Source organism: Ranitomeya imitator, chromosome 4, assembly GCF_032444005.1.
Source record: "Ranitomeya imitator isolate aRanImi1 chromosome 4, aRanImi1.pri, whole genome shotgun sequence".
In the NCBI taxonomy this organism is placed as follows: Eukaryota; Metazoa; Chordata; class Amphibia; order Anura; family Dendrobatidae; genus Ranitomeya; species Ranitomeya imitator.
This window is the reverse complement of record NC_091285.1, coordinates 639,946,506-639,961,279: the sequence shown is the minus strand read 5'-3', so window position 1 is coordinate 639,961,279 and position 14,774 is coordinate 639,946,506. Positions and strand designations below refer to the sequence as shown.

General features: G+C 49.0%; 2 protein-coding genes across 3 annotated transcripts in view; one reads left to right on the top strand and one right to left on the bottom strand.

The window, feature by feature from the left end:
- The window catches only part of ADAM9 (ADAM metallopeptidase domain 9), a 100,202-nt gene extending 94,382 nt beyond the window's left edge, over nucleotides 1–5,820 (bottom strand). For both annotated transcript variants that reach the window (XM_069766869.1, XM_069766870.1), the window contains exon 1: nucleotides 5,501–5,820. In XM_069766869.1, the coding sequence (XP_069622970.1) occupies nucleotides 5,501–5,567 (67 nt within the window). In that variant the 5' untranslated portion in view covers nucleotides 5,568–5,820. The remainder of the gene's footprint in view (nucleotides 1–5,500) is intronic.
- A 433-nt stretch (nucleotides 5,821–6,253) lies between these two features.
- TM2D2 (TM2 domain containing 2) lies at nucleotides 6,254–14,268 on the top strand. The gene is made up of 4 exons (XM_069766868.1): nucleotides 6,254–6,476; nucleotides 10,130–10,217; nucleotides 11,189–11,304; nucleotides 13,472–14,268. The coding sequence occupies exons 1-4, from the start codon at nucleotides 6,298–6,300 to the stop codon at nucleotides 13,683–13,685; spliced, it is 597 nt and encodes a 198-aa protein (XP_069622969.1). The 5' UTR covers nucleotides 6,254–6,297; the 3' UTR covers nucleotides 13,686–14,268.
- Nucleotides 14,269–14,774: the final 506 nt, after the last annotated feature.

Genomic DNA, 14,774 nt, shown 5'->3' with positions numbered 1-14,774 from the left:
TGGACAGCTGAAGCCCGCGGCCTCTCTCCCTGCGCGTGAGCAGGCAAGCCAAAGTCTGCAGACCCTCTCCCTGCGCGTGGGCAGGCGAGCCATGACTCAAGAGCCCTCTCTACGTGTGGTCGATCGAAGGAGAACTCAGTCTGTGTGTGTGTGTTTTGGTGTCAGATAAATACCTTTGTACATAAAAATACTAAGTTTAAACATACAAAAAAAAAAAAAAAAACACAACTATCTACCCAAGTCAGGTGATGCCTGGAAAGAGCTGATGAAGGGGCAATGAAAGGTTGGACCTGTTGTTCTAACAAGCACTGGTGGCCCACAGCTACACGTACAGAAATCCAGGAACCTGTGAGACTGAGTAGGCGGGCGGCCCAGCGCGCCGGGTCACATTTCAGGTTTTCTTGAGGTGATGTTTGCTTTTCCATTTGTTTTCTGATGCACATTAGTGTGCCATGTTCTGGTTGCCTCAATGGCTCCTACTGTGTTTTCTCAGCACCGAAGCAGAAGATCCATCTGCGGATTATCACTGTTCCAGCCTGGACAGGGGCACGATCACTAACATAATTAGTTCATGCTGAGGCGCCGTGTGTTTTATGTCTTTACTGCAGACATTCAGCCATTATGTTGCTGGTTATCTAATATTCAGGGTACATATGTGTATATAGACCTACCAGACAAAAAGTTGCTGCGTATCATAGAAGCAGATTTGCGGCTGAGATTTCACGGAATCCCTGGAGAAAAATCTGTGGTATAAATTGACCGGCGCCACGGACTTGAAATCTGTGCCACATCCGGTCATTTTCACCTTTTGTAAACGCCAAGGTTGGATTGTGTGACGAGCCTGCAACATTTCACAACCGGAAATTCTGCAGCAGATTCGTCTACTGGAAACATATCCACTGGGAACATTCCCTAAAGAGTCTCACCTGCAAACCCTCTTTAATAAAAGCGGGTCTAAGGGTCTCCATAATCATTAGATATAAGTCAACCAAACCCGCTGATCTCGGTCTGACCATCTAGTCTACGGGAGCCTGCTGACTGTGCCCCAACAGATTATGAGGGAGGACATAAGGATCGGGTGGTGAGGGCTCAATCACCTCATCTTTTTGTTCCGCGGAGGTGTCAATTCTGGCAGCTACTCTCCCATAGAGAACTTAGTAGAACGTTCCAGACCATGGAGAAGTCACGAGAGACAGCAATCTACTGTGTGTGTGGTTGGCTTTACAGGTAGCTGATCACCGCAGGTCCAGCTACAGAACAGGAGGCTAATAAAACATACTGGCCATTGAAAGGAATGGCTGACCATGTCATACATCCACGGGCCAGGTCCGACTGAGCGAAAGCAGATTTCACAGTACATTACTCCAAAGATCTTCTAGATTTGATGAGGCCAAGGTACCTACTTTGAAAATCCAGATAAGAATGGTTGTATAATATTTTACGAAAGATTAACTCAATCTCATCCCATCTGGCCTGACTGACAGCTCCTCAGTGTCCCTCCTCCCTGCTGAAATCTTGCACTGCTCAGGACAAGCTGCAGCTGTCATTCATGCTGGATGGGTGCTGCAGACAATAACCAACAACAGGAACAGTGATGGAGACTTAAAGCAGGAACCGGGGAAGGTGAGGAAAGCTCAGATTGTTTCCAAAACCAGATGTCCTAGAGGACAACAGGAACACTATTTCCTATTCTGGCAATCGGTGGGACCTACGAGGAATGGTTAAAGGATTTGGGAATGTTTAGGTTGCAAAAAAGGATAAGAGGAGACTTAATAGCGGTCTACAAATATCTCAAGGGCTGTCACATTGCAGAAGGATCATCTTTATTCTCATTTGCACATGGAAACATGAGAAACAATGAAAAAAATGTTTATAAAATGTGCCCCCTCATACCGTGAAAGCGTCCCGGGACGGGTCTTTCCCTCCCCATCAGACGCAGCACAGCAGTCGCTCCGGGCCTGTGCGCGCCACCTCCTCTTGCAGCATTATCGTCCCCGGCACCTGCGCATTAAGTTTTTTTTTCGGAGGTGCACAGTTGCGCTGCCTTTCGTACTTACAGCGCAGGCGCCGGGGACGATAATACAGCAAGAGAAGGTGGCGCCCGGAGAGACGGCTGCGCTGCATCTGATTAGGAAGGAAAATCCCTGCCCCCGGGACAATTTCATGGTATGAGGGGGCACATTTTCTAAATGTTTATTTCAGCGTGTGCAGGGAGCATAACTAAAAGAGCCACCTTGTCAGAATGCAGCATTTGTGTTGCACAAGGTGGCGCTTTTAGTTACAAACGCCTGAGGGGGGGTGACAGGTTCCCTTTAAAGTGCTATTCCCATGTCCAAGATCCTATCCCAATATATAGTAAATGCAATTTTAACATTAGAAAATACCTCCAAATATAGTATAGTTCTTCTGATAAGCTGTGTCGCTTACCCAATGTGCAGGGCATTGCAGTAGCTTAGGTATCCATGGTAACGACCACTCACATAGTGACAGTTACATGCTAGTGGTCATAACCATGGATACCTAAGCTACTGCAATGCTCTGAACATGGGGTAAATGACATAGCGAATCAGAAGAACTTACTACATTTCTAATTGGAGGCATTTCCTGATATTATTACACCTACTACACACTGGGATAGGATCTTAGAGATGAGAATACCCCTTCAAGGCATCCACTGTTTGTCCTTTTCCAGACGATTTCATTACCAACAGAGCCGGTGAGCTCTCCGCTCCTTTTTCTCACATTTGTGTTGGTGGCTCCGGAGCAATTTCTGTCCAAAAAGCAGGAACATCTGCCCTGAACGTTGTAGTATTTTGTTTTTTTCCTAGTAAAATAAAAGACAGTGATGGAATCCTGATGGGCCGCATTAGAGTCAACGTCAGGCGCCATTATATGGTGTCATGTCAGGGGTCCGGCTCGGCCGTCATCTTCCTGTCATGAGAAGTCACGGTATTTTTCTGTCACATGAGGAGGATTTTTCCCGCCTCCAGAAGTCAAAGGCTCCTTTACCACAGCAGCAATCAGAGACCTTGAAAACCACCAGGAACCGATAAAGGAAATAAGAGGAAACTGCTTTTCTAGTCATCGCAAAAGGAACAATCTTTTATCTTGAAACGAGAATACTCAGTAACTGGGCCGAAAAGTCAGCGACACCAGCACCACGAGGAGAAAATACCAGGCTTATCATTCGGTCCCCTTACCCCAGGTATACAAAATCCAGCACCTCACCCCCAATGCATAGCATCTTCGCACCCCCCCCCCCCCCCCACCGATGTATGACATCCGGCTCCATCACCCCCCTAATGCACGACATCCGACCCCATTGCCGCCCCCCAGGGGTACGACATCCGACCTCATTGCCGCCTCCCCAGGGGTAGGATATCTGACCCCATAGACGCCCGACCAGGGGTGCAACATCCGACCCCATTGCCGCCGCATCCCCCCCCCCCCAGAGGCATAACATCCGGAGGCCCCTCGACACTCCCCCAGATGTAAGATATCTGGTGGCCCCTCGACACTCCCCCAGGTGTATGATATCTGGAGGCCCCTCGACACCCCCACGGGTACAATATTCTGCGGCCCCTTGACACCCTCCCCCCCAGGTGTACCATGTCCGGCAGGCCCCTCGACCCACAGTGTATAACATATGACCCCTCGACCCCTGATGTATATCCTCCTGCCCCCCCCCATGCAGTCTGCCTCTACTAACATGTGACACAATAAAGAGCTCACTGATACCAGTGCAGTCCTAGGAGCCACCGGGGGTAACAAGTCCGTTCATCACATTTTTTTCTCTTTCATCACCTTAGTGATATTATAGAGAAGTGGAAGGAACCGCCGCAACTCAGTGGAGACCCCGTAACTAGGGTTGAGCGACCTTGACTTTTTTAGGGTCGAGCCGGGTTTCGCGAAACCCGACTATCTCAAAAGTCGAGTCGAGTGAAATCGGCCGATTATGGCGAAAAGTCGAGGATCGACCGAAACACGAAACCCAATGCAAAGCCAATGGGAATTTTTTTTTTTTTTTCTCTCTCCCTCTCTCTCTCTCTCCTCCGTCCGTCCCTGAACTGAAAAGCTGGTGTTACACATTGCAAATCGCTACAGCGCACAAGCGACAACATGGCGATAGGCGTCCACGCCCCTAAGACCTATGTCATCACTCTGCCCACGCCCCTTCATTGGCTGAAAAAAATGGCGCCAAGCGCGTCATACGAAACGCGACCTTGGCGCGAAAGTCGCGTACCGCATGGCCGACCCCACACAGGGATCGGGTCGGGTTTCATGAAACCCGACTTTGCCAAAAGTTGGCGACTTTTGAAAATGAACGATCCATTTCGCTCAACCCTACCCGTAACATTACAGAGCAGGGGGCTGAGGAGCAGAGGGCAGAAAGTCCCCAACGCTCTGCTGACTCCATAACTGCAGAGTCCAGATCTCCTCTGGTATTAACATCAGCACAAACACTGCGCCCCCGCCAGGAGCTTCATGGTTGTGCAGCTGCATGCAGCCGTACATCACCAAGCACAATGTCGAGCGTCGGATGGAGTGGGGTAAAGCCGCCACCACTGGACTCTGGAGGAGACGTGTCCTGTGCAGTGACGGATCATCCTTCTCTATCTGGGATGCCATCTCCAGTAGGTGCCATGTGGGTCAGAATGGCTTTGTTTAGATATTTTATTTTTATGAGGAAGAGGACGAGCAGACACCGAATGAAAGGTGACGATGCCAGGAACCACGTCAGGTGTAATGCTATAAAACCCGTATCCGCCCGTACATGGCTGAATACTCGCCCGACCCCGAGCCGAGCTCTACATTATGACGCCAGAGGACACAATCACTCAGAGATCAGACTGACTTCCCTTATGGAAAACTGGAGAAAGTGATCTTCTCTTCCAAAATTAACCATTTACCAACCAAAAGAAATGAAAAGCGAGTCCTGAAAATGGGACAAACGTTGCAAACGTCGATTTAGGAAGGTAAACGGTCACGTTGGCCAGTTATGATTTACGGATTATTTCATTAAGGCTGGGGCGACACCGGTCCCATGAATGGTGCCACCTAGTCCGCCCGCATTATGCTGGGATGCAGCAGTGCCCCGCGATATTTGGTGACGGCGCTGACGAAACTACTGTTTAGTAGTAAAGGTGATGACAGCATGAACACGAGGCTCCGCGGCTGTGAAACTACAAGTCTCAGCCTGACCTAAATACTGGGGGTTGTAGTTCCAGGACACCTGGAACATCAGATCTCTGTTTCTATCCACAGCTGAGGGTCTGTTACTCTTGCGCCCAGTCTAGGTTTAGGCTCCAGACTGATACAATGTTTCACAGCAGGTAAAAGTGTAAGAAACAATAAAAAATAAAGGATCTTGTGGCACCAGGTTGTTCTCCAGCCTCTGAGATAGGCAACTCACTGACAGCAAACAGAGATGTTACAAATGGTGAAGAATGGACGCAGAAGATCTGGCAGAGAGTGGTGGAAGAGTCAGCAGAGGTCTTACCTGTGACCAGGGAGCAGCAGAGCAGCAGCAGGACAATCCCAGGGCACAGAGTTACTGCAGCAGCCATGACATGTACATGCAGAGTCCAGATCACTTGTGCAGAGGGCTGCACCCTCCCTCCAGAGCGGCAATCACTGCACTGCACCCCCAGAATGACCCCCAGCCCCGGCTCTGCTTCCACCCTTGATGGCTGATCCCCTCTGCCCCCTCCCTAGCAGGACCCAGGAGGAAAATGATGATGATGATGATCCCGCCTCACTGCTCCCATGGAAGTGCACACACTGCACTCAACCCAGCTGATCACTCTCTGACCTCAACATAGCAAGTGCGCATGCGCGACCCGGTTTTGTCACTCTCCTCCATTGGATGCCCGTTTAGACAGCGCCATCTGGTGTTCTTCCTGTGAAACACAATCCACATTGTATTACGGCACCAATAATAATTTTCTAAATATCCTGTCTAGGACTTATAAGAACTATTAATGACACACAGTAATATATTTGAGCGTTATACTAGATAATACTACCGCTAAGTAAGGCTTTTTGTTATGACTTCTCATCAACGTCTGAACATATCATGTATGTTTTTCTCTAATGTCGCCATTTTCTTGTAGACCGTTATGTATTGTTCACTATATTGAAAACTAATCAAAAATGGCGCCTACTGAGGAGACAAAAAGCGTCTGAACGTAAGATTGACGTCATTCCGTGAACGTCACGTGTCTGCTCTGTGATTGGCCGGCGGGAGTGCTGGCGGAAGAAGCTGGTTAGAGGCTGGCAGGTCGCGGCAGGAGGAAGATGGGGTGGCTGCGGCCCCCGGTGGGCTACCTGCTGCTGGGAGGGCAGGGGCTGCTCCTCACCTTCTCCCTCATCGCCACACAGAATAACACCAGCCCCGCCACTTCTACAGAGCCCAGCAGCACCCCGGCCCCCGAGCTGAGAGACCCCCGGGGGCCCCTCGTATTGTGCGAGTACTTGTGAGTATAACAGACGCAAACTCCTACAGACTAAACACAGCTGAGGGTTTGCTACAGTGTAAACAGGGAATTGGCTGGCCTGTGTGCAAAGGACATGTAAACTCAGCATTCAGAAATGTCCCCTATGTGCGGGCTCCATTCCCTGAGGGGAGGAATGTTAACATTCATAGACAACAAGCAGAGATGATTACTGAAGAGGTGGGGGCTGCACTGACTACTGAGGAAGAGGTGGGGGCTGCACTGACTACTGAGGAAGAGATGGGGGCTGCACTGACTACTGAGGAAGAGGTGGGGGCCGCACTGACTACTGAGGAAGAGGTGGGGGCTGCACTGACTACTGAGGAAGAGGTGGGGGCTGCACTGACTACTGAGGAAGAGGTGGGGGCTGCACTGACTACTGAGGAAGAGGTGGGGGCTGCACTGACTACTGAGGAAGAGGTGGGGGCTGCACTGACTACTGAGGAAGAGGTGGGGGCCGCACTGACTACTGAGGAAGAGGTGGGGGCTGCACTGACTACTGAGGAAGAGGTGGGGGCTGCACTGACTACTGAGGAAGAGGTGGGGGCTGCACTGACTACTGAGGAAGAGATGGGGGCTGCACTGACTACTGAGGAAGAGGTGGGGGCCGCACTGACTACTGAGGAAGAGGTGGGGGCCGCACTGACTACTGAGGAAGAGGTGGGGGCCGCACTGACTACTGAGGAAGAGGTGGGGGCCGCACTGACTACTGAGGAAGAGGTGGGGGCCGCACTGACTACTGAGGAAGAGGTGGGGGCCGCACTGACTACTGAGGAAGAGGTGGGGGCCGCACTGACTACTGAGGAAGAGGTGGGGGCTGCACTTACTACTGAGGAAGAGGTGGGAGCTGCACTGACTACTGAGGAAGAGGTGGGGGCCGCACTGAATACTGAGGAAGAGGTGGGGGCCGCACTGACTACTGAGGAAGAGGTGGGGGCCGCACTGACTACTGAGGAAGAGGTGGGGGCCGCACTGACTACTGAGGAAGAGGTGGGGGCCGCACTGACTACTGAGGAAGAGGTGGGGGCCGCACTGACTACTGAGGAAGAGGTGGGGGCTGCACTGACTACTGAGGAAGAGGTGGGGGCGGCACTGACTACTGAGGAAGAGGTGGGGGCCGCACTGACTACTGAGGAAGAGGTGGGGGCCGCACTGACTACTGAGGAAGAGGTGGGGGCCGCACTGACTACTGAGGAAGAGGTGGGGGCCGCACTGACTACTGAGGAAGAGGTGGGGGCCGCACTGACTACTGAGGAAGAGGTGGGGGCCGCACTGACTACTGAGGAAGAGGTGGGGGCCGCACTGACTACTGAGGAAGAGGTGGGGGCCGCACTGACTACTGAGGAAGAGGTGGGGGCCGCACTGACTACTGAGGAAGAGGTGGGGGCCGCACTGACTACTGAGGAAGAGGTGGGGGCCGCACTGACTACTGAGGAAGAGGTGGGGGCCGCACTGACTACTGAGGAAGAGGTGGGGGCCGCACTGACTACTGAGGAAGAGGTGGGGGCCGCACTGACTACTGAGGAAGAGGTGGGGGCTGCACTGACTACTGAGGAAGAGGTGGGGGCCGCACTGAATACTGAGGAAGAGGTGGGGGCCGCACTGAATACTGAGGAAGAGGTGGGGGCCGCACTGACTACTGAGGAAGAGGTGGGGGCCGCACTGACTACTGAGGAAGAGGTGGGGGCCGCACTGACTACTGAGGAAGAGGTGGGGGCCGCACTGACTACTGAGGAAGAGGTGGGGGCCGCACTGACTACTGAGGAAGAGGTGGGGGCCGCACTGACTACTGAGGAAGAGGTGGGGGCTGCACTGACTACTGAGGAAGAGGTGGGGGCTGCACTGACTACTGAGGAAGAGGTGGGGACTGCAGTGATTACTGAGGAAGAAGTGGAGGGGGAATGCAGTTAGTACTGAGGAAGAACTGGAGGGGGAATGCAGTGATTACAGAGGAAGAAGTGGAGGGGAAATGCAGTTATTGCTGAGGAAGAAGTGGAGGGGGGATGCAGTGATTACAGAGGAAGAAGTGGAGGGGAAATGCAGTGATTGCTGAGGAAGAAGTCGAGGGGGCATGCAGTGATTGCTGAGGAAGAAGTAGAGGGGGATGCAGTAATTGCTGAGGAAGAAGTGGAGGGGGGATGCAGTGATTGCTGAGGAAGAAGTGGAGGGGGAATGCAGTGATTACAGAGGAAGAAGTGGAGGGGAAATGCAGTGATTACTGAGGAAGAAGTCGAGGGGGGATGCAGTTATTGCTGAGGAAGAAGTAGAGGGGGATGCAGTAATTGCTGAGGAAGAAGTGGAGGGGGAATGCAGTGATTGCTGAGAAAGAAGTGGAGGGGGAATGCAGTGATTGCTGAGGAAGAAGTGGAGGGGAAATGCAGTTATTGCTGAGGAAGAAGTGGAGGGAGATGCAGTGATTGCTGAGGAAGAAGTGGAGGGGGAATGCAGTGATTGCTGAGGAAGAAGTGGAGGGGGAATGCAGTGATTGCTGAGGAAGAAGTGGAGGGGGAATGCAGTGATTGCTGAGGAAGAAGCGGAGGGGGAATGCAGTGATTGCTGAGGAAAAAGTGGAGGGGGGGATGCAGTGATTGCTGAGGAAGAAGTGGAGCGGAAATGCAGTGATTACAGAGGAAGAAGTGGAGGTGCAGTGATTACAGAGGAAGAAGTGGAGGGGAAATGCAGTTATTGCTGAGGAAGAAGTGGAGGGGGATGCAGTGATTGCTGAGGAAGAAGTGGAGGGGTGAATGCAGCGATTACAGAGGAAGAAGTGGAGGGGGAATGCAGTGATTACAGAGGAAGAAGTGGAGGGGAAATGCAGTTATTGCTGAGGAAGAAGTGGAGGGGTGAATGCAGCGATTACAGAGGAAGAAGTGGAGGGGTGAATGCAGCGATTACAGAGGAAGAAGTGGAGGGGGAATGCAGTGATTACAGAGGATGAAGTGGAGGGGAAATGCAGTGATTACAGAGGAAGAAGTCGAGGGGGGATGCAGTGATTGCTGAGGAAGAAGTGAAGGGGGATGCAGTGATTACTGAGGAAGAAGTGGGGACTGCACTGACTTCTGAGGAAGAAGTGGGAACTGCACTGACTACTGAGGAAGAGGTGGGGGACTGCAGTGATTACTGAGGAAGTGGAGAGGGAATGCAGTTAGTACTGAGGAAGAAGTGGAGGGGGAATGCAGTGATTGCTGAGGAAGAAGTGGAGGGGGAATGCAGTGATTACAGAGGAAGAAGTGGAGGGGGGGGATGCAGTGATTGCTGAGGAAGAAGTGGAGGGGCGATGCAGTAACTACTGTGCAAGTGTTGGTGGGGAAGGACTGTTGTTACTGCAGTCCACCTGCCCACCACCTCAGTAGTCACATCTTTGGTTGTTGGGTTGATGGACTGCAGTGAATACTGCGGTGAAAGGTAGAAGTGGTGGTGGGGACGGACTGCGGAGATGACTCCTGGGTCAGTAGTGACATCTGGCCAGGCTCACACATCCATGGTTGCACTACAATTACCGGACATTATTATAGATTTGACCTTTGCTGGTTGCCACCGCTCGTAGTCGATGTTTCCAGACTTGCGGCTCCCCCAGATTCTACTAACACTAATTTTTTTCTACATAATCTTATATTTTAATTTCTGCTTCACAGGCCTGAAGAGTTTATAGACTGTGACGATCCAGTAGACCACACGGGAAATGTGTCTGTCCAGCAGGACCTCGGCTACGGCTGCACCAAGGTACTGCCAGTGATACAATGTATCATCCATCTATGATCACAACCCCTCCTGGACGGTGGACATACTGGTGCATCCTCCGCCAGGTCTCCATGTATGGTATAGCTCGGGATCTGAGCCTGCACTGTACCCCGCCTTGTGTTACACAGCCGGCATCTGCCTGTAAAAGCAGCAACCAGAGCTTGCTCTGATCACTGCTGTTTAACCATTTAAATGCTGCTGATAATGAGGTCCAGATCGCAGGGTGTCAGGGCAGTTAGGGTCCTGCTGAAGGGACTTCATGGCCGCCATACCGGCCCATGTATGAGAAGCTCAGCCCGGGGCTTCATAGCAGACTATATAATGCAATCTATAAGTAGGACAGGATATAGAAGAAGTGATCAATCAAGCCAGAGTTTCAAGTATCCAAAGAGAATAAAAAAAATGAATACAATTTGACAAGTTACTGATGTCAGAAAATAACACAAACCACTTTTTAATTTTTTTTTTTTTTTTATTATTATTATTTACGGATTTACAATTTTCTATGCTCTAAATAAAAAAAAAAATAAACTATACAGGTTTGGTTTTATTGACCTGGAGAATCATGTTAGAAGGTAAATTTTTACTGCTCCACGAATGCCCCAAAAACAAAATAAAAAGAAAAACCCAATATCGGAATGAAGGTATTTTTCATCTTGTCACCGCACTTGGCGTTTTCTCCTGTTTGCCAGTAAAATAAGTGGCGTCATTCAAAGCAACATCTCGTTCCACAAGAAAAATAAAACCCGCACTCAGTGACGTCGATGGTAAGATTATGTCTCTTGGAAGAAGAGGAGGAAAAAATGAAAATTGTCCGCCTCCTTGTATCCAGCCTTACCGGTGGTTACCGGCATTGGATGGACGGGCTGTATACTGTATACATGCCCATCACATTATCTGATGATACAGTTGTATACATGGTATTAATAATTCTGCCTTTCTCTTTTTCGCAGTTCGGGGGGCAGGCGTACGCTGACGTCGAGCACACAAAGGTATTGTGCCAAGCGTTGAATGGTATCGAGTGCGCCGGACCTCGTACGTTCCAACGGGGGAACAAGCCCTGCATCAAGTATGTGACCTCGTATTTCTGGTTATTCCTCCTGGGAGTATATGAATTAAAGGGGTTCTTCTCCGGTTTTCTGATCTGTGACTGCAGATTCCTGGTAAAAAGATTGAGCGGTATTGCCGGTGAGAGCGGGAGGTCACGTTGCCGCTAGTTTGCGATTTTCATCTTCACAGTCACATTCCGACTAGACTTAGCGAATTTGATTTGTGAAGCCGTTATGTTACCAGCAGCGGAGCGGCCGCTATACTGGAGACCCCCATCGAGGAGCAGTCACAGCTCCGAAATTCATCATTGTGCAGGAACCTTGGCCCATACGGGCCGGACGCCTTCTCTCCTAGATGGAGAAAGCTTGCTCTACCTCTCCCCCACCTCATTGTAGATTGTAAGCTCTCACGAGCAGGGTCTTCTTATTTCGCTTTAATTATCGTATCGCTAACGTTGTTACTTATTACTGTCGTGTTTGAAACTGTAAAGCGCTGCGGAATATGTTGGTACTATATAAAGATTATTATTATTCTACCCCGATCCCAGAGTTGTACCTTTAGATTTAACCCTGTTATGATTTTCATTTTTGCAGTTTAATTGTTTTTTCCTCCCCTTTATCCAATAGCCATCGCTATATGAGAGCTGGTTTACATTGCGGGACAAGTTGTAGTTGTGACTGACACCGATGGTTTTAGCAGCTGAGTCCTGCCGTGTGTAGTGCGGTCTACGCTCCTGGAACCAATCCTTGACTATATGACCCTAGTAGCACGGTGCGCTGTCCTGCCGAAAGTCTACTTTTTTACGGTCTCTTTTATCAGTAGGGGGCAGTATTACATTATATATTGATAGAAAAACACTAGTGATGAGCAAACGTGCTTGGATAAGGTGTTATCATAATCGTGTGCTAATCGAGTGTCTTCAGTGTGTTCGAAAAATATGTTCGAGTCCCCGTGGCTGCTTGTCTCTCAGCTGTTCAACATGCAAGGATCGTCTGTTTGTTAGGCGATCTCTGCATGTGTTGTGGCTGTCAAACATCCTCGAGACATGCAGCCGCGGGGACACGAGCATATTATTCAAGCACGCCAAAGACACTCTGTTAGAACACGAGCATGCTTAGATAACACCTTATCCCAGCACCATCGCTCATCACTAATAAATGCCTGTTCTGGTGGCCAGTAAGCAGAAAAATAAAAAAAAATATAGCTCTTAGAATCTTAGAAGAAGAGGAAAGCACCAAAGCTGAAAATCATCTATTCCTCAAGCCTTTAACCCCTTCATGACCTTGCAATGTTCAGTTTGTTTTTTGTTTTTTTTCGCTCCCCTTCCAAGAGGCATGCCTTTTTTTGGGGGGGAAAAAAAATTTTTTCCTTCAATATGGCCCAATGAGAGCTTATTTTTTGCGGGACGAGTTGTACTTTTGAACGACACCATTGATTTTACCGTATACTGTACTGGAAAACAGGAAAAACAATTCCCAAGTGCAGTGAAATTGTAATGAAAAAAAATAAGTTTTATTCCACAATAGTTTTTTTAAGAAAAAAAAAATGTCGACTTTCTTTGAGACCCATGGCATCTTAACATGGCCGGGTGAGGGCTTATTCTTTGCACTTTGAGCAGACATTTTTATTGATACCCTTTTGGGGTAGATACATTGTGTTGAACACCTCTTATTGGAATGTTGCTGTTGACAAACAAGTGTAATTCTGCCATTTTTCATAATTTTTTTTTTTCTTGCTACGCCGTTTACCAATCGGTTTAATTGGTTTTATATTTTGATAGATCGGACATTTCTGAATGCAGCAATACCAAATATGTGTTTGTTTGTTTTTTGTTTGAAATGGGAGTGATTTCAACGCTTGTGGGTTTTTTGTTTTTTCATATGTTTAAAAAAGTTTTTCACTCTTTTTACTGACTTCAATAGTCCCCTTAGGGAACGTAAAGCTGTGATCATCTCATCTCCTGCGCTACATAATCGTACGTGCGGGAGGGCTGCAGAAAACGTAACCATGCGCTGCCAGTCCCGCTGCAGATACAACTAATCAGTGGGAAAACCTGTAATCTTATTATCTGAAGACAAAAAAGGGATTATCCAGAGTGACGTACCACTTTAACTTACCAATGCTTTTTGTTGAAGCATCATTCTAGGAAACTTTTTATGAATGCCTTTTTTCCTGTCTTCTAACAGATACACCGGTCATTATTTCATTACCACCTTACTCTACTCGTTCTTCCTTGGATGTTTTGGCGTTGATCGCTTCTGCCTAGGACATACCGGCACTGCTGTAGGTAAACTCCTCACCCTGGGAGGACTGGGCATCTGGTGGTTCGTAGATCTTATCCTGCTCATCACCGGAGGGTTAATGCCAAGTGACAACAGCAACTGGTGCACCATCTACTGACCGTCTCTTCCTATCAGAAGGGTTTTATTGCACTGCAGCCATAGACTTGTACTCGGATCCCGCTCACGAGGCGTGTGGGGGTCACATCACCGCAGACGCACCATTTGGCGTCATTATTTCATTTTATGACTATACAGTGACGATCGGTTACCTCTGAAATGACTAAGAACTACTGATGAGCAAACGTCCTGGGATAAGGTGTTATCTGAGCATGCTCGGGTGCTAACCGAGTGACTTCAACGTGCTCGAATATTATGTTTGAGTCCCCGCAGCTGCATTCCTCACAGCCGTTCTATAGCCGCAACACGTGCAGGGATTGCCTAACAAACAGACAATCCCTGCATGTGTATCATCAATCGAACAGCCGCGGGGACTCAAACATATTTTTTGAGCACGCCGAAGACCCTAGGTTAGCACACAAGCATGCTCACATAACACCTTATCCCAGCACGTTCACTTATCACTACTAAGAACCCGTTGAATCGTTGCCTCATTTAGTCTCGTTTGTAAGATAAAAAGCTGTAAATAAGTTATAAAGGCTGATGCCCCGTTACTATAATAAAAAAAGGAATTGTACAATGTAGCCTGTGGGTGTAAAATATGGCTGGTAGATCTTAAACACGTAGTCACTGCAGTGAAACATAACTGGCAGCCCTGATGAAGAATACGCTGGTGTAAGCCATAAAAGATTCCTGAAAAATCTGGCACCTGCACCTAAGAGGAAAGGGGAAATATGTGCCATATGTAATACTAAGCTGTCTGACACATGGGAAACATTTATGCCCAGAGTTTATTGCAAAGGTGGTTAAAGAGGAACATCCCTCCTTTATGACAGACATGAGGACCGTAATAAGAGAGGAGGTTGTCATTATTATTCATTTTTTATAGCGCCATTTATTCCGTGGCGCTTTACATGTGAATGGGGCAAATATAGACAAGTACAATAAACATGAGTAAAAGAAGGCACACACAAGTACGGGAGGAGAGAGGACCCTGCCCACGAGGTGGGATATACAATCCAGTTCAGGAGAGGAAGAATTGTCAGGTTGCACTGACCCTGAATAGGAGGAAAGGGAAGAATGTATCTGT

Coding starts and splice junctions, on each gene's coding strand:
- TM2D2 (XM_069766868.1), top strand. CDS start 6,298: ATGGGGTGGCTGCGGCCCCCGGTGGGCTACCTGCTGCTGGGAGGGCAG. Junction 6,477..10,129: donor CTCGTATTGTGCGAGTACTT/GTGAGTATAACA, acceptor TCTGCTTCACAG/GCCTGAAGAGTTTATAGACT. Junction 11,305..13,471: donor GGGAACAAGCCCTGCATCAA/GTATGTGACCTC, acceptor GTCTTCTAACAG/ATACACCGGTCATTATTTCA.